Source organism: Taudactylus pleione, unplaced genomic scaffold (genome assembly GCF_031769625.1).
Source record: "Taudactylus pleione unplaced genomic scaffold, aTauple2 ptg001092l, whole genome shotgun sequence".
NCBI lineage: Eukaryota > Metazoa > Chordata > Amphibia > Anura > Myobatrachidae > Taudactylus > Taudactylus pleione.
Window position 1 is genome coordinate 596,955 of NW_028285493.1, and position 20,546 is coordinate 617,500.

Sequence of the window (20,546 nt, forward strand, 5' to 3'; positions counted from 1 at the left end):
ATACCGTATACATAGGCTTATCATATTCTTCCTTTATATATACTGTATACATAGGCTTATCATGTTATTCCTTTATATATACTGTATACATAGGCTTATCATATTATTCCTTTATATATACTGTATACATAGGCTTATCATATTATTCCTTTATATATACTGTATACATAGGCTTATCATATTATTCCTTTATATATACCGTATACATAGGCTTACCACATTATTCCTTTATATATACCGTATACATAGGCTTATCATATTATTCCTTTATATATACCGTATACATAGGCTTATCATATTATTCCTTTATATATACCGTATACATAGGCTTATCATATTATTCCTTTATATATACCGTATACATAGGCTTATCATATTATTCCTTTATATATACCGTATACATAGGCTTACCACATTATTCCTTTATATATACCGTATACATAGGCTTATCATATTATTCCTTTATATATACCGTATACATAGGCTTATCATATTATTCCTTTATATATACTGTATACATAGGCTTATCATATTCTTCCTTTATATATACTGTATACATAGGCTTATCATATTCTTCCTTTATATATATTGTATACATAGGCTTATCATGTTATTCCTTTATATATACTGTATACATAGGCTTATCATATTATTCCTTTATATATACTGTATACATAGACTTATCATGTTATTCCTTTATATACTGTATACATAGGCTTATCATATTATTCCTTTATATATACTGTATACATAGGCTTATCATATTATTCCTTTATATATACTGTATACAAAGGCTTACCATACAATCCCTTTATATATACATAGGCTTACCCTACTATCCCTTTATATATACACAGGCTTACCCTACTATCCCTTTATATATACATCGGCTTACCCTACTATCCCTTTATATATACATAGGCTTACCATACTATCCCTTTATATATACATAGGCTTACCCTACTATCCCTTTATATATACATAGGCTTACCCTACTATCCCTTTATATATACATAGGCTTACCATATCATCACTTTATATATACATAGGCATACCATATCATCCCTTTATATATACATAGCCTTACCATATCATCCCTTTATATATACATAGCCTTACCATATTATCCCTTTATATATACATAGGCTTACCATATTATCCCTTTATATATACATAGGCTTACCCTACTATCCCTTTATATATACATAGGCTTACCCTACTATCCCTTTATATATACATAGGCTTACCCTACTATTCCTTTATATATACATAGGCTTACCCTACTATCCCTTTATATATACATAGGCTTACCCTACTATCCCTTTATATATACATAGGCTTACCCTACTATCCCTTTATATATACATAGGCTTACCCTACTATCCCTTTATATATACATAGGCTTACCATACTATCCCTTTAATCCGGGACACCTATGAATTACACAGGCTCTGTGGCTGGATAAATTCAGGTCTGGATTTCACCTGGTTTTATTCAGCCACAGAACCTGTGTAATTCATAGGTGTCCCGCATTAAAGGTATAGTATGGCAAGCTTACATATAGGGGAATAGGTAGTGATGGGATGGGAATGTTCCACAAGTGAGTCAGAATAGCTGATGAAATGGTGAAGTTGGAGACCATATTTAAATTGACTGATAATCAGAAAATCTTTTGTCTAGCATTTTGCTTCTCCTGACAAATTTCCGAACCACTTTCTGAAGCTTTTTGAAACAATTGAGAATATAGACTGAAGAGTCTGAAGAAAGTATTATACCTTAGGCAGGGAGGTAATGGCTTTGATTATACAGCTATATGGCCTATAAGAGTAGTGATAACAGACAGATCTGGACAGAACACACATTGGGCCGTGCTGCATTTCTGAGCTACAGAACCAGCTAAATCATTTCTTTATAAGACATAATTAAGAATTTGTGAGTTTTAAAAAATGCATTCAATAACCAGAACAAAAAAAGGTCGTCAGCGTATATTAATACTATTACATCTAGCTGTCTTCTTCTGACCTCTCCATCCTGTCCCATCTCACCAGCTGTCCATCTGATATCTTCTCTTGGATGACCCAGCATTAACTTACAATACTTCCATTTTAGATATATGAAGTTTCTTTCCATCAGCCGAGTACCCTGTCTACTCCACCCCTATATATCTCCATTGGCATCTCCATCTCCTCTCTCCCCCAAGTCGATTGCCTTGGTATCATCTTTGACTATGCATTTTCTTTCACCGCCCACATTCAAGCCCTCTCCTACTCTTGCTGGAAGCTACTGAAATTGTCATCAGGGCCGTAGCTAGGGTAGTGCGGCTGGTGCCATCGCACAGGGCACCACAGGTCAGGGGGCGCTATTTGGGCCTGTCACATTTCTGTTTATTATCATTCTTGATTGTAGCTTCCTCTTATTTTATCCCCAGCATCTCCTGGCCTCTCCAATCTCTTCCCTGGCCCTTCCCCATGAGGCCATGGTCCTCTCTCAGGTGCACTATATTATGTCCCTGGCCTCTCCTATCTCTTCCCTGGCCCTTCCCCATGAGGCCATGGCCTTCTCTCAGGTGCACTATATTATGTCCCTATGAATCCCCAGCATCTCCTGGCCTCCCCTATCTCTTCCCTGGCCCTTCCCCATGAGGCCATGGCCCTCTCTCAGGTGCACTATATTATATCCCTATTTATCCCCAGCATCTCCTGGCCTCTCCTATCTCTTCCCTGGCCCTTCCCCATGAGGCCATGGCCCTCTCTCAGGTGCACTATATTATGTCCCTATTTATCCCCAGCATCTCCTGGCCTCTCCTATCTCTTCCCTGGCCCTTCCCCATGAGGCCATGGCCCTCTCTCAGGTGCTCTATATTATGTCCCTATTTATCCCCAGCATCTCCTGGCCTCCCCTATCTCTTCCCTGGCCCTTCCCCATGAGGCCATGGCCCTCTCTCAGGTGCACTATATTATGTCCCTATTTATCCCCAGCATCTCCTGGCCTCCCCTATCTCTTCCGTGGCCCTTCCCCATGAGGCCATGGCCCTCTCTCAGGTGCACTATATTATGTCCCTATTTATCCCCAGCATCTCCTGCCCTCCCCTATCTCTTCCCTGGCCCTTCCCCATGAGGCCATGGCCCTCTCTCAGGTGCACTATATTATGTCCCTATTTATCCCCAGCATCTCCTGGCCTCTCCTATCTCTTCCCTGTCCCTTCCGCATGAGGCCATGACCTTCTCTCAGGTGCACTATATTATGTCCCTATGAATCCCCAGCATCTCCTGGCCTCTCCTATCTCTCCCCTGGCCCTTCCCCATGAGGCCATGACCTTCTCTCAGGTGCACTATATTATGTCCCTATTTATCCCCAGCATCTCCTGGCCTCTCCTATCTCTTCCCTGTCCCTTCCCCTCGAGGCCATGACCTTCTCTCAGGTGCACTATATTATGTCCCTATTTATCCCCAGCATCTCCTGGCCTCTCCTATCTCTCCCCTGGCCCTTCCCCATGAGGCCATGGCCCTTGTTTGGGTGCATTGTTTCCCTTTGAAAAATGAGGGGGCGCCAATGCTCTTTCTGGCACAGAGCACCAAAAAGTCTAGTTACGGCTCTGACTGTCATTAATGCCCTTATCGCCTATCTCCTAGATTACTTCTCCATTCTCCAACCTTGCCCCCTCTTCAGTCTCTCCTCAACATTGCTGCCCAACAGAATTTCTCTTGCTCGTTGCACCGCCCTTTGCCAGTCACTCAGCTGGCTCCATGTCCCATTCAGGCTTAAGTTAAAACTTCTTTCACTCATCTACAAAGCCCTCAAGCATTCTTCTACATCCTACATAACCTCTTCTGCCACACGTGCCTCCTTAGCCACACGTGCCTCCTTAGCCACACGTGCCTCCTTAGCCACACGTGCCTCCTTAGCCACATGTGCCTCTAAGTCACCCATGCCTCTAATGGTGTGTACACACAGTATGATATCGTTAAAAAATAAATTGTTCATATTTATGCAGTGAACAACCAACGAACGAACAACTATGTGCGTTCGCGCATGGACCATAAAGATATCTATGGTCGTCCGTACATGCAGACCAACTTGGAAGATTTCATCAAGATTTGCATGTTCAGAGATGTGGCATGATGACTTCACTAAGAGATAGATATCATATATATATATATCAGAGTGTACACCCAATATCTCTCATATATATCTATCAGTGTATACTCCCAATATCTATCATAGATATCTATCAGTGTGTACACCCAATGTCTATCATATATATCTATCAGTGTGTACACCCAATATCTATCATAGACATTGGGTGTACACACTGATAGATATCTATGATAGACATTGGGTGTACACACTTACAGATATATATGATAGACATTGGGTGTACACAGTGATAGATATATGTGATAGACATTGGGTGTACACACTGATAGATATATATGACAGACATTGGGTGTACACACTGATAGATATATATGATAGACATTGGGTGTACACAGTGATAGATATATGTGATAGACATTGGGTGTACACACTGATAGATATATGTGATAGACATTGGGTGTACACACTGATAGATATCTATGATAGACATTGGGTGTACACACTGATAGATATATATGATAGACATTGGGTGTACACACTGATACAGTATATATGATAGACATTGGGTGTACACACTGATAGATATCTATGATAGATATTGGGTGTACACACTGATAGATATATGTGATAGACATTGGGTGTACACAGTGATAGATAGATATATGTGATAGACATTGGGTGTACACACTGATATATATATATGATAGACATTGGGTGTACACAGTGATAGATATATATGATAGACATTGGGTGCACACTGATAGATATATATGATAGAGATTGGGTGTACACACTGATAGATATATATGATAGACATTGGGTGTACACACTGATAGATATATATGATAGACATTGGGTGTACACACTGATAGATATATATGACAGACATTGGGTGTACACACTGATAGATATCTATGATAGACATTGGGTGTACACACTGATAGATATCTATGATAGACATTGGCTGTACACACTGATAGATATATGTGATAGACATTGGGTGTACACAGTGATATATATATATGATAGACATTGGGTGTACACACTGATAGATATATATGATAGACATTGGGTGTACACACTGATACAGTATATATGATAGACATTGGGTGTACACACTGATAGATATATATGATAGACATTGGGTGTACACACTGATAGATATATATGATAGACATTGGGTGTACACACTGATAGATATATATGATAGATATTGGGTGTACACACTGATAGATCTCTATCATACATATCTATCAGTGTACACCCAATGTGGCCGGAGGCTGGACCCACGTATATAATGGCAGTTGCGGCACTGAAGGGGTTAACCCCTGTGCTGCGGTGCCATATTTTGAATTGTGTTACCAGCGCTAGGCGCCGGGGGTGTGGGGGATGTGTTTTGTGCTGCTGCGGCCGGACCCGCTCTGTGGCCACGGCAGCGTTGTGGTTTCACCCCCGGTACATTGCATCGGGGGACTGTAGTGAAGCGCCGCACACTACCGGAGGAGTCCTGGGCTGCCGGGCAGGGTGCAGTGCGCTGGAGACCAGGAGTCCAGCTCCCGGCCCTCCAGCACGCTCCAGGTCAGACAGAAGCCACTGCAGCCGGGACGAGTGTCCCCAACTGCAGGGCTGAGCACCGCACGTGGGGGGACTGGGCAAGCCAACCCCTCCATACAACAACATTGCAGGCCAGAGTAGCCGTACACAGGGGATGGGAGTGCTGGCTCCCGATACCCCGTGCAGCAAGAGAGGGGCAGATTCCTCTGCAGCCAAGACAAGTGTCCCGGACTGCAGGGCTGAGAGCCACACGTGAGGAGACCGGGCTAGCCAGCTCCCTGTGCACCGTAGGACAGTGCACTTACCGCTGGGGACCGGGAGCGTATCTCCCGATGCCCCAGCACTCCCAGGCAGATTGGCTGCCCGCTGGGGGCAGGGAGAGTCATGACAAGTACAGCTGCAGCAGCCAGGGCATGGTCCCAGGCTGCAGAACTAAAAGCCCTATGCTGGGGACTGGGAGATCAGCTCCCAGTGTCTCATCATGTAAGGGCTGAGTCAAGTAAAGCCTAAGCACACACGTACACAATGTTAAATAAAATGTAAGTGCAGCACTGAACCCGGACAGCAGGTCCTGGGCTGCAGTGCTGCAAGTGTTTACTTACATTATACATATAAACACGTTTAAAGTGCACTTACCTGTGGTCTGTGAAGGTCCAGGGGGATCCAGAGCTCTCTGTGGGCTGCTGGGTCCCCCAGCCTCTTCTCTAGGGGAATAAAATGTTCTCCTATGCAGCCTCATGCCTGGAAGTGGTATGAGGGGGTGCATAGGGATCTAGCTAAGGCAGCCAGCTAACTGTGGTAGGGAGCTCCAAAATAGCTTCCCTTCCGTGGCCAGGAAACCGTGCCCAGGGACCCTGCTTGAGCACCTCTGGAGCTCAGATTCAGGCAGAGGTAGCTAGCTTAGCAGATTCCTGGTAGTCCGTTTTCGGAGGGAAATCCTTATCTTCCCAGGCTGTATCCAGACGGAGCGGAGCCGTGGGCGTTGCCCAGCTCCGAGGTTGAGCCCAGGCACAGGGGAGTCACCACTCCCCCTTGCCATAAGGGACAATGTTAAATGTGCATGCGGCTAGCACAGGTCATGTACTTATGATGATTGGTTGGAAACCACAGGGCGGGCTTACCCCCTGTGGAAATGTGTATTTGAGTGGCATAAAAGAAGGCTTCTTGCCTGGTAAAATTGTACAACCCTGTAACTTCTTTGAGGAGAAGAGCTGCTGACTTGATAAGAATCCTGTATGCTGATTATTCCCCTTCATTTGGAAGGTTGAGGCTTCTTTAAGACTGTGAGCAATAAACGCCTTTTGCCTTTACTTCAGTTGTATCTCAATCCTGCGACCATCATAATTGTGCCAAACGCTATTCCGTTCTCCGGCTGTTCTGGGTAAGAGCTCAGCATCTCCAAGTTAAAGTCCTCTGCCAGCTACCGTGTAGACCTGGTCCATTGCGAGAGATCAGGTCGGAACAGCCGTCACCAAACAGGAGGTGTGTCTGCAGCTAATTGAATGCATACGCAGCAGAAGCTGTTCCAGGTGCCGAGGTAGGAGCCTGATTGTACGTAAAAAGCGGTTTCAAACGCTGATGGTATAGTTTGGTGGTGGCAGCATCATTACAAGCCCATGGCGCAGTGGGAGGAGTCAGTGACAGGCGGTCACTGACAGTGAGTGGGCTTCCGAAAGTGCTAACCCGTGACCAGGGCCGGCCTAGACGAAATGCATCCGGTCACACCCTATATCTATCATATATATCTATCAGTGTGTACACCCAATGTCTATCATAGAGATCTATCTCTGTGTACACCCAATATCTATCATATATATCTATCAGTGTGTACACCCAATGTCTATCATATATATCTATCAGTGTGTACACCCAATGTCTATCATAGATATCTATCAGTGTGTACACCCAATGTCTATCATATATATCTATCAGTGTGTGCACACAATGTCTATCATATATATCTATCTGTGTGTACACCCAATGTCTATCATATATATCTATCAGTGTGTACACCCAATGTCTATCATATACATCTATCAGTGTGTACACCCAATGTCTATCATATACATCTATCAGTGTGTACACCCAATGTCTATCATATATATCTATCAGTGTGTACACCCAATGTCTATCATATATATCTATCAGTGTGTACACCCAATGTCTATCATAGATATCTATCAGTGTGTACACCCAATGTCTATCATATATATCTATCAGTGTGTGCACACAATGTCTATCATATATATCTATCTGTGTGTACACCCAATGTCTATCATATATATCTATCAGTGTGTACACCCAATGTCTATCATATATATATATCAGTGTGTGCACACAATGTCTATCATATGGATCTATCAGTGTGTACACCCAATGTCTATCATATATATCTATCAGTGTGTACACCCAATGTCTATCATAGATATCTATCAGTGTGTACACCCAATGTCTATCATATACATCTATCAGTGTGTACACCCAATGTCTATCATATATATCTATCAGTGTGTACACCCAATGTCTATCATATATATCTATCAGTGTGTACACCCAATGTCTATCATATATATCTATCAGTGTGTACACCCAATGTCTATCATATACATCTATCAGTGTGTACACCCAATGTCTATCATATACATCTATCAGTGTGTACACCCAATGTCTATCACATATATCTATCTATCACTGTGTACACCCAATGTCTATCATATATATATATATCAGTGTGTACACCCAATGTCTATCATATGGATCTATCAGTGTGTACACCCAATGTCTATCATATATATCTATCAGTGTGTACACCCAATGTCTATCATAGATATCTATCAGTGTGTACACCCAATGTCTATCATATACATCTATCAGTGTGTACACCCAATGTCTATCATATATATCTATCAGTGTGTACACCCAATGTCTATCATATATATCTATCAGTGTGTACACCCAATGTCTATCATATATATCTATCAGTGTGTACACCCAATGTCTATCATATACATCTATCAGTGTGTACACCCAATGTCTATCATATATATCTATCAGTGTGTACACCCAATGTCTATCATATATATCTATCAGTGTGTACACCCAATGTCTATCATATATATCTATCAGTGTGTACACCCCATGTCTATCATATACATCTATCAGTGTGTACACCCCATGTCTATCATATACATCTATCAGTGTGTACACCCCATGTCTATCATATACATCTATCAGTGTGTACACCCAATGTCTATCATAGAGATCTATCATAGATATCTATCTGTGTGTACACCCAATGTCTATCATATATATCTAATAGTGTGTACACCCAATGTCTATCATATACATCTATCAGTGTGTACACCCAATATCTATCATATACATCTATCAGTGTGTACACCCAATGTCTATCATATATATATATCTATCAATATGTACACCCAATGTCTATCGTAGATATCTATCAGTGTGTATAGAGCTGCCCCTGTGAGGGGAAAAAAACATTAAAGGGCAGATCTATCAAAGTGCAAACAGCACCCCTACTGGTGACCATGGAGAATTGCTGTTGCTAATGATGATTGCCATTTAAGAATATTACATAAAGAAATATTTTTATAAGAAACTATAATGGGTATATTTACTAAAGGATGATTTTAGTGTTCAATTTGCAATCGACGAAAATTTATTAAAATAGATCAACATCGATTTTGTGTTTTTGGGGGTAAATCACACGTTTACTAACAGACAATTTCTGCTCTTTTTTTTTTTTTTTATTCGTAAATTTTAGTTATTTAGCCGCAGAAAGACCACATCACTGTTGATCGATTTGAATTCGATTAAAATCAACATTTAGTAAATATACCCCTAAATACACATCTTGGGGCCTGATTCAGCAAAGATCACAGTTGCTAATACGCACACAACCAGCCGATTGTTGCATACTGTGGCCGGAGGCCGGTCCCACGTGTATAATGGTGGCAGCGGCACTGAAGGGGTTAACACCTGTACTGCGGCACCATTTTTTAAAAGGACAAAAGGCGCCAGGCGCCCATTGTAAATGTATACTCTGCGCTAGGCACTGTGTTAATAAGTGTGCTTTTAATGTTTTATATGCCGCGGCCTGGACCTGCTGCACTGGGGGAGTGTAGGTAGAGTGTGGCTGCACTGGGGGAGTGTAGGTAGAGTGTGGCTGCACTGGGGGAGTGTAGGTAGAGTGTGGCTGCACTGGGGGAGTGTGGGTAGAATGTGGCTGCACTGGGGGAGTGTGGGTAGAGTGTGGCTGCACTGGGGGAGTGTGGGTAGAGTGTGGCTGCACTGGGGGAGTGTAGGTAGAGTGTGGCTGCACTGGGGGAGTGTGGGTAGAGTGTGGCTGCACCCTGGAAGACAGGGAGAGCCAGCTCCCACTGCATCCAGCGCTGACACAGTTAGACACAGGACACAGTGTAAAAGCACACTGCACATGGTTCATAATAAACTGTATTAAAGTATATATGTATTGCTGTAATGCACTGCAGCTGATTTGCAATGAAGCAACGTATGTTTAATAGGCTATGCACTATATGGTAAATGTATATTTTGTAGAGAAAATGCACTTCTTGAATATGCCTGAATATGACATGACCAGCATCTCTGTCTCTGCAGGAAGTTAGATGCTGATTGTCATCTCCTAGAAGGAGACCAGGATAGAAGCTTTCTGTGGGAAGGGTGTGAGGAGAGACAAATGGGCAAATCTTCCTGTGATATGTCCCTGAGACTGTCTCTTGTGTGTCTGCGCTTCCTGTGATATGTCCCTGAGTCTGTCTCTTGTGTGTCTGCACTTCCTGTGATATGTCCCTGAGACTGTCTCTTGTGTGTCTGCACTTCCTGTGATATGTCCCTGAGACTGTCTCCTGTGTGTCTGCGCTTCCTGTGATATGTCCCTGAGTCTGTCTCTTGTGTGTCTGCACTTCCTGTGATATGTCCCTGAGACTGTCTCCTGTGTGTCTGCACTTCCTGTGATATGTCCCTGAGACTGTCTCCTGTGTGTCTGCAGTTCCTGTGATAGGTCCCTGAGACAGTCTCCTGTGTGTCTGCGCTTCCTGTGATATGTCCCTGAGACTGTCTCCTGTGTGTCTGCGCTTCCTGTGATAGGTCCCTGAGACTGTCTCCTGTGTGTCTGCGCTTCCCGTGATAGGTCCCTGAGACTGTCTCCTGTGTGTCTGCGCTTCCCGTGATAGGTCCCTGAGACTGTCTCCTGTGTGTCTGCGCTTCCCGTGATAGGTCCCTGAGACTGTCTCCTGTGTGTCTGCGCTTCCCGTGATAGGTCCCTGAGACTGTCTCTTGTGTGTCTGCGCTTCCTGTGATATGTCCCTGAGACTGTCTCTTGTGTCTCTGCACTTCCTGTGATATGTCCCTGAGACTGTCTCTTGTGTGTCTGCACTTCCCGTGATATGTCCCTGAGACTGTCTCTTGTGTGTCTGCACTTCCCGTGATATGTCCCTGAGACTGTCTCTTGTGTATCTGCACTTCCTGTGATATGTCCCTGAGACTGTCTCTTGTGTGTCTGCACTTCCTGTGATATGTCCCTGAGACTGTCTCTTGTGTGTCTGCACTTCCTGTGATATGTCCCTGAGACTGTCTTTTGTGTGTCTGCGCTTCCTGTGATATGTCCCTGAGACTATCTCTTGTGTGTCTGCACTTCCTGTGATATGTCCCTGAGACTGTCTCTTGTGTGTCTGCACTTCCCGTGATATGTCCCTGAGACTGTCTCTTGTGTGTCTGCGCTTCCTGTGATATGTCCCTGAGACTGTCTCTTGTGTGTCTGCACTTCCTGTGATATGTCCCTGAGACTGTCTCTTGTGTGTCTGCACTTCCCGTGATATGTCCCTGAGACTGTCTCTTGTGTGTCTGCGCTTACTGTGATATGTTTTTCCTGATTTCCTGATTATTGCAGGAAGATGAAAGTGAATAATATTACTGGTTATTCTACATAGATATTCTGTCACTGTGTGATAAATGTATCAAAGGATGAATGTAATTTACCATTTCCTGTGGGATGTTATATCACATGTTAGGAGACAGTTATACTGGATGATAAATCAGTTTATGTTTAGGAGGGAACTGCTTTTAGGTGGTAGATTAGAAAGGAGGAAATTGGGTGACTCCTTTGAAATGTAATATGTGGTTACATTATATTATGTGAGACACCATGATTGGTTGAGAAGAACACAGGGCGGATTAACCCCCCTGTGATATTGTGTGTAAGAATGATATAAAAAGAGGGACTGTGAGCCCTGTATGTGGTAAATCTTTGACAATCCTTTGTGGAGAAGAACTGCTGTTTGATATTCTGTGTGATATTCCCCTTCAGGCAGAAGGTTGTCTTCTTTAAGACGTTGAGCAATAAACACCTTTTGCCTTTACTTCGACTACATCTGTACCCTGCGACAACAGGATTGCGCAAAACGCTATTCTGTTCTCCAGCTGTTCTGGGTAAGAGCTCAGCGTCTCCAAGTTCAAGCCCTCTGCCAGCTACCGTGTAGACCTGGTCCATTGCAAGGGATCAGGAGGAATCAGCCGACACCAATCAGGGAGTGTGGCCGCAGCTAGTCAAATGCATACGCAGCAGAAGCGGTTCCAGGTGCCGAGGTAGGAGCCTGAGGGTAACATAAAAAGCGGTTCCAAACACCGATGGTAGAGTTTGGTGGCAGCATCATTACACGCCCAAGGCACAGTAGGCGGAGTCAGTGACAGGCGGTCACTGACGGTGATTTGTGATTCCAAAAGCGCTAACCCGTGACCAGGGCCGGCCTAGACAAAAGGTGTCCTGTCACACGTACTGTGCATGCATATGCATCACAGTGCGTGAACCGGCCACTGCGATCGGGACTGCGATCGCAGTGACCACGCAGAACCATCACATTGTGATTGACAGGAAGTGCCATTTGTGGGTGGTGATGGGGGTTTTTTGGGATAACTCAGGCGTGCAAGTGCATTTAAATGCCATTGCAGGGGCATGCATAAATTAGCCGCTGCGGTGCCCTACGCAACCTGTGTAATCACTGTGTGTGATGAGGTTAGTAATTCCTGAGTAAGGTCAGAGCCTGTGTAAGTGTGTGTGAGGATGTGATGGTACTCCATGTTACTGATGGTCTCTCAGTCTTGTGTAGTCACTGCGTGTGATGAGGTTAGTAATTCCTGAGTAAGGTCAGAGCCTGTGTAAGTGTGTGTGAGGCTGTGATGGTACTCCATGTTACTGATGGTTTCTCAGTCTTGTGTAATCACTGCGTGTGATAAGGTTAGTAATTCCTGAGTAAGGTCAGAGCCTGTGTAAGTGGGTGTGAGGCTGTGATGGTACTCCATGTTACTGATGGTATCTCAGTCTTGTGTAATCACTGTGTGTGATGAGGTTAGTAATTCCTGAGTAAGGTCAGAGCCTGTGTAAGTGTGTGTGAGGATGTGATGGTACTCCATGTTACTGATGGTTTCTCAGTCTTGTGTAATCACTGTGTGTGATGAGGTTAGTAATTCCTGAGTAAGGTCAGAGCCTGTGTAAGTGTGTGTGAGGATGTGATGGTACTCCATGTTACTGATGGTGTCTCAGTCTTGTGTAGTCACTGTCTGTGATGAGGTTAGTAATTCCTGAGTAAGGTCAGAGCCTGTGTAAGTGTGTGTGAGGCTGTGATGGTACTCCATGTTACTGATGGTGTCTCAGTCTTGTGTAATCACTGTGTGTGATGAGGTTAGTAATTCCTGAGTAAGGTCAGAGCCTGTGTAAGTGTGTGTGAGGATGTGATGGTACTCCATGTTACTGATGGTATCTCAGTCTTGTGTAATCACTGTGTGTGATGAGGTTAGTAATTCCTGAGTAAGGTCAGAGCCTGTGTAAGTGTGTGTGAGGATGTGATGGTACTCCGTGTTACTGATGGTCTCTCAGTCTTGTGTAATCACTGTGTGTGATGAGGTTAGTAATTCCTGAGTAAGGTCAGAGCCTGTGTAAGTGTGTGTGAGGCTGTGATGGTACTCCATGATACTGATGGTCTCTCAGTCTTGTGTAATCACTGTGTGTGATGAGGTTAGTAATTCCTGAGTAAGGTCAGAGCCTGTGTAAGTGTGTGTGAGGATGTGATGGTACTCCATGTTACTGATGGTGTCTCAGTCTTGTGTAGTCACTGTGTGTGATGAGGTTAGTAATTCCTGAGTAAAGTCAGAGCCTGTGTAAGTGTATGTGAGGATGTGATGGTACTCCATGTTACTGATGGTCTCTCAGCCTTGTGTAATCACTGTGTGTGATGAGGTTAGTAATTCCTGAGTAAGGTCAGAGCCTGTGTAAGTGTGTGTGAGGCTGTGATGGTACTCCATGTTACTGATGGTATCTCAGTCTTGTGTAGTCACTGTGTGTGATGAGGTTAGTAATTCCTGAGTAAGGTCAGAGCCTGTGTAAGTGTGTGTGAGGATGTGATGGTACTCCATGTTACTGATGGTATCTCAGTGTTGTGTAATCACTGTCTGTGATGAGGTTAGTAATTCCTGAGTAAGGTCAGACCCTGTGTAAGTGTGTGTGAGGCTGTGATGGTACTCCATGTTACTGATGGTCTCTCAGTCTTGTGTAATCACTGTGTGTGATGAGGTTAGTAATTCCTGAGTAAGGTCAGAGCCTGTGTAAGTGTGTGTGAGGCTGTGATGGTACTCCATGTTACTGATGGTATCTCAGTCTTGTGTAGTCACTGTGTGTGATGAGGTTAGTAATTACTGAGTAAGGTCAGAGCCTGTGTAAGTGTGTGTGAGGATGTGATAGTACTCCATGTTACTGATGGTATCTCAGTCTTGTGTAATCACTGTGTGTGATGAGGTTAGTAATTCCTGAGTAAGGTCAGAGCCCGTGTAAGTGTGTATGAGGCTGTGATGGTACTCCATGTTACTGATGGTGTCTCAGTCTTGTGTAATCACTGCGTGTGATGAGGTTAGTAATTCCTGAGTAAGGTCAGAGCCTGTGTAAGTGTGTGTGAGGATGTGATGGTACTCCATGTTACTGATGGTGTCTCAGTCTTGTGTAATCACTGTGTGTGATGAGGTTAGTAATTCCTGAGTAAGGTCAGAGCCTGTGTAAGTGTGTATGAGGATGTGATGGTACTCCATGTTACTGATGGTGTCTCAGTCTTGTGTAATCACTGCGTGTGATGAGGTTAGTAATTCCTGAGTAAGGTCAGAGCCTGTGTAAGTGTGTATGAGGATGTGATGGTACTCCATGTTACTGATGGTGTCTCAGTCTTGTGTAATCACTGCGTGTGATGAGGTTAGTAATTCCTGAGTAAGGTCAGAGCCTGTGTAAGTGTGTGTGAGGCTGTGATGGTACTGATGGTGTCGCAGTCCTGCTGAGTATTACGGATGTGTGTAAGGTAAGGTGGACGTCTTTATGTTGTGCTGAGTTTGCATAGTCATCGTAGTGGATTAGCTTACTATCGCAGTGAGATTTCTTGCGTAATCGCTATTGCATTCGCAGTTGCATTTGTTGCTGCATTAGGCCCTATCAGCTTTACGGCATGCTAAGTCACCATTGACACCTGTATGTACGAGGCCCAAAGCCCCCCCCATTTGCCTTATAAATGGAGGAATGGACTCGTCCTCTTACTGATTATTGGGAATGTAATCAGCGTAGTCACATCATGGCTGCTATGTACATTGTATGACCGGTACAATCTGCCTGATTCAGAGTTGTACACACAGCCGAGATTTACGCAGTTGAGCCATTATCGGTAAAGTGCGAATTCGTCTAAGTCACTCTGACTATTCCTCAATGTACATTACCGTAGTCGCTCACATCGTGATTGACAGTCAGAGAGCGTTTGGGTGAGGTAAAGCACAGGGGCGGCAAACACTACAGGCTGTTGTGACCGTTTTTGGGGCGTGTCACAGCCTGCATCAGCGATCCCATCAAAATGGCTCCAACGTCTCAGGGCCATTCTGTGCATACATAGGGTTCCTCAGATGACCAATAAGCGAATGATCTATGTTGTCTTATTACGCAGCCGCAGGTGGGCGTCTCAGTACATTCCTTCCTCCCTTAGCGTCTGTGACATTTGCATATTATCGCACAGGAGCTGCGTATGGGATTAGCGTCATTTCTGATCAGGCCCAATGTTATTACCTCTATACAAATGTGTCGCTGACAAGCCTTCATTTTGTCTGGCGCTATATACAGTCCTCAAGGGGTCATTTTCCATTTTTATATATATGAATATGTCACAATACGACACGCCTCACTGCCATATCCTTTATTTCCATTATTAATAATATATTATAGATAAATAGTTATTATATTAATAACCAGTTACAACACTTGTATTAAATGTGGTTACATTGTATCCCTTCTAGCAGAAGAGGGAGAACTGTTCCTGAAGGTGTTAATACCCAGCTATGCCGCTGGCTCTATTATCGGGAAAGGCGGTCAGACGATTGTACAGCTACAGCGGGAGACGGGCGCAACTATCAAACTCTCCAAATCCAAGGACTTCTATCCAGGTCAGTGTCCCGTTACAAGTATGTATGTTATAGTCAGTGTCCCGTTACATGTACGTCATGGTATAGTCAGGGTCCAGTTACATGTACGTCATGGTATAGTCAGTGTCCCGTTACATGTACGTCATGGTATAGTCAGTGTCCCGTTACATGTACGTCATGGTATAGTCAGTGTCCCGTTAGATGTACGTCATGGTATAGTCAGTGTCCCGTTAGATGTACGTCATGGTATAGTCGGCATCCAGTTACATGTACGTCATGGTATAGTCGGCATCCAGTTACATGTGCGTCATGGTATAGTCGGCATCCAGTTACATGTGCGTCATGGTATAGTCGGCATCCAGTTACATGTACGTCATGGTATAGTCGGCATCCAGTTACATGTACGTCATGGTATAGTCGGCATCCAGTTACATGTACGTCATGGTGTAGTCAGTGTCCCGTTACATGTACGTCATGGTATAGTCAGTGTCACGTCACGTGTACGTCATGGTATAGTCAGCGTCATGTCACGTGGACGTCATGGTATAGTCAGCGTCACGTCACGTGTACGTCATGGTATAGTCAGCGTTTAGGAAGCGGAGGCTGGACTGGAGCCCAATCATTGATGCTGACATTAGGAAGTGGTGGCCTCTGCCCACCAATGTACCGGTAATGTACCTGTAGGTTTATTCTGTAAGTGTCACCCTATACTGTGTGTGTATATATGTGTGTATATATGTATGTGTGTGTGTGGGTATATGTGTGGGTATATGTGTGGGTATATGTGTGTGTGTATATATATATATATGTTAGTGATAAGAATAAATGGCGCAGATAGGGGTTACTGCCTGCTGGCCCTTCACCCGGGATGCAGGAGATTCTGTACGTCCTCTGTGTATTAGAGAATTGCGCGGTCTCTGCTGGCAGCACATAATGCAGCAAGCGTGCTACGAATGCCAAGGTGCCAGTATCATGTAAGACGAGGTTGGCATGTTGACAGCTTGTGCTCACTCATACAAAGGCACGGGCAAGTCCCTGTAGGCCGAAGCTTGCACTATAAGTGGTTGCCATGGTTACGTCCCACAGCCAATCAAGCTTGACAGAACAGAGAAGGGCTCACGTTGCCATGGAAACAGCTCACTGCTGCCCAGACTCTCTACGCCATAGCTTGTGCCATTCTAATCCTACTTTTGACACAGGCCCTAATGTGTTGCCATGGGAACAGCTTACTGCCAGGCGGGCTGAGCAATGCCATGCATGCTGCATTCTCACCGTACTGCTCTGCGAGGTCTCAGATGCTCTGCTCCCAAACTGTTACACAGCAACCGGGGCATCACGCAGGGCACCAAACCTAGATCAGAAAACGGGCCATTAAATATACATCAGCAAACTGTAGGAAAGGATCGTAATGTGGGCACACTATGAGCAGCACGGTTACTTACCCAGTGGTGCTGCAGGTACAGCCGTACTCACTGTTACGTGATGGAGCAGAGCGGGGTTCTATACAGCTCACCAGCCGGTGAGTGTGTGCTGCTAATGCGTAGTGGTGCAGGATACTGGAACAGCTGTATACAGGTATACACTGGGGTCTCTCACATGGAGCTAAGCGGGAGACGTCTGTCTACCACTCTCACACACAGTACTGAGATAGCTGCAGTCACATCTGCAGGAGTGCATCAGGTCAGACCTTCCTACTGACTCTGGGTCCTAATGCCCATACAGTATGTACAGTGAGGAGAGTGCATCAGGTCAGACCTTCCTACAGACTCTGGGTCCTAATGCCCATATAGTAAGTACAGTGAGGAGAGAGCGCAGAGTGCATCAGGTCAGACCTTCCTACTGACTCTGGGTCCTAATGCCCATACAGTATGTACAGTGAGGAGAGTGCATCAGGTCAGACATTCCTACAGACTCTGGGTCCTAATGCCCATACAGTATTTACAGTGAGGAGAGAGCGCAGAGTGCATCAGGTCAGACCTTCCTACTGACTCTGGGTCCTAATGCCCATACAGTATGTACAGTGAGGAGAACGTGTATCGGGTCAGACCTTCCTACAGACTCTGGGTCCTAATGCCCATACAGTATGTACAGTGAGGAGAGTGCATCAGGTCAGACATTCCTACTGACTCTGGGTCCTAATGCCCATACAGTATGTACAGTGAGGAGAACGTGTATCAGGTCAGACCTTCCTACAGACTCTGGGTCCTAATGCCCATACAGTATGTACAGTGAGGAGAACGTGTATCGGGTCAGACCTTCCTACTGACTCTGGGTCCTAATGCCCATACAGTATGTACAGTGAGGAGAGTGCATCAGGTCAGACATTCCTACTGACTCTGGGTCCTAATGCCCATACAGTATGTACAGTGAGGAGAAAGCACAGAGTGCATCAGGTCAGACCTTCCTACAGACTCTGGGTCCTAATGCCCATACAGTATGTACAGTGAGGAGAGTGCATCAGGTCAGACCTTCCTACAGACTCTGGGTCCTAATGCCCATACAGTATGTACAGTGAGGAGAGTGCATCAGGTCAGACCTTCCTACAGACTCTGGGTCCTAATGCCCATATAGTAAGTACAGTGAGGAGAGAGCGCAGAGTGCATCAGGTCAGACCTTCCTACTGACTCTGGGTCCTAATGCCCATACAGTATGTACAGTGAGGAGAGTGCATCAGGTCAGACATTCCTACAGACTCTGGGTCCTAATGCCCATACAGTATTTACAGTGAGGAGAGAGCGCAGAGTGCATCAGGTCAGACCTTCCTACTGACTCTGGGTCCTAATGCCCATACAGTATGTACAGTGAGGAGAACGTGTATCGGGTCAGACCTTCCTACAGACTCTGGGTCCTAATGCCCATACAGTATGTACAGTGAGGAGAGTGCATCAGGTCAGACATTCCTACTGACTCTGGGTCCTAATGCCCATACAGTATGTACAGTGAGGAGAACGTGTATCAGGTCAGACCTTCCTACAGACTCTGGGTCCTAATGCCCATACAGTATGTACAGTGAGGAGAACGTGTATCGGGTCAGACCTTCCTACTGACTCTGGGTCCTAATGCCCATACAGTATGTACAGTGAGGAGAGTGCATCAGGTCAGACATTCCTACTGACTCTGGGTCCTAATGCCCATACAGTATGTATAGTGAGGAGAAAGCACAGAGTGCATCAGGTCAGACATTCCTACTGACTCTGGGTCCTAATGCCCATACAGTATGTACAGTGAGGAGAACGTGTATCAGGTCAGACCTTCCTACAGACTCTGGGTCCTAATGCCCATACAGTATGTACAGTGTGGAGAGTGCATCAGGTCAGACCTTCCTACAGACTCTGGGTCCTAATGCCCATACAGTATGTACAGTGAGGAGAGTTCATCAGGTCAGACATTCCTACTGACTCTGGGTCCTAATGCCCATACAGTATGTACAGTGAGGAGAGTGCATCAGGTCAGACATTCCTACTGACTCTGCGTCCTAATGCCCATACAGTATGTACAGTGAGGAGAAAGCACAGAGTGCATCAGGTCAGACCTTCCTACAGACTCTGGGTCCTAATGCCCATACAGTATGTACAGTGAGGAGAACGTGTATCAGGTCAGACCTTCCTACAGACTCTGGGTCCCAATGCCCATACAGTATGTACAGTGAGGAGAGAGTTCATCAGGTCAGACATTCCTACAGACTCTGGGCCCTAATGCCCATACAGTATTTACAGTGAGGAGAGAGCGCAGAGTGCATCAGGTCAGACCTTCCTACTGACTCTGGGTCCTAATGCCCATACAGTATGTACAGTGAGGAGAACGTGTATCGGGTCAGACCTTCCTACAGACTCTGGGTCCTAATGCCCATACAGTATGTACAGTGAGGAGAGTGCATCAGGTCAGACATTCCTACAGACTCTGGGTCCTAATGCCCATACAGTATTTACAGTGAGGAGCAGAGCGCAGAGTGCATCAGGTCAGACCTTCCTACTGACTCTGGGTCCTAATGCCCATACAGTATGTACAGTGAGGAGAACGTGTATCGGGTCAGACCTTCCTACAGACTCTGGGTCCTAATGCCCATACAGTATGTACAGTGAGGAGAGTGCATCAGGTCAGACATTCCTACTGACTCTGGGTCCTAATGCCCATACAGTATGTACAGTGAGGAGAACGTGTATCAGGTCAGACCTTCCTACAGACTCTGGGTCCTAATGCCCATACAGTATGTACAGTGAGGAGAACGTGTATCGGGTCAGACCTTCCTACTGACTCTGGGTCCTAATGCCCATACAGTATGTACAGTGAGGAGAGTGCATCAGGTCAGACATTCCTACTGACTCTGGGTCCTAATGCCCATACAGTATGTACAGTGAGGAGAAAGCACAGAGTGCATCAGGTCAGACCTTCCTACAGACTCTGGGTCCTAATGC

The 20,546-nt window shown here is 45.0% G+C and overlaps 1 protein-coding gene across 5 annotated transcripts in view; it reads left to right on the forward strand.

Moving 5' to 3' along the window:
- Positions 1 to 20,546, forward strand: part of LOC148453761 (RNA-binding protein Nova-2-like) — a 108,610-nt gene that overhangs the window by 64,202 nt on the left and 23,862 nt on the right. For 4 of the 5 annotated variants that reach the window (XM_088461759.1, XM_088461761.1, XM_088461760.1 and 1 more), the window contains one exon: positions 16,006 to 16,152. In XM_088461759.1, the coding sequence (XP_088317885.1) occupies positions 16,006 to 16,152 (147 nt within the window). The remainder of the gene's footprint in view (positions 1 to 16,005; positions 16,153 to 20,546) is intronic. The other variant, XM_088461763.1, reaches the window with a different exon arrangement.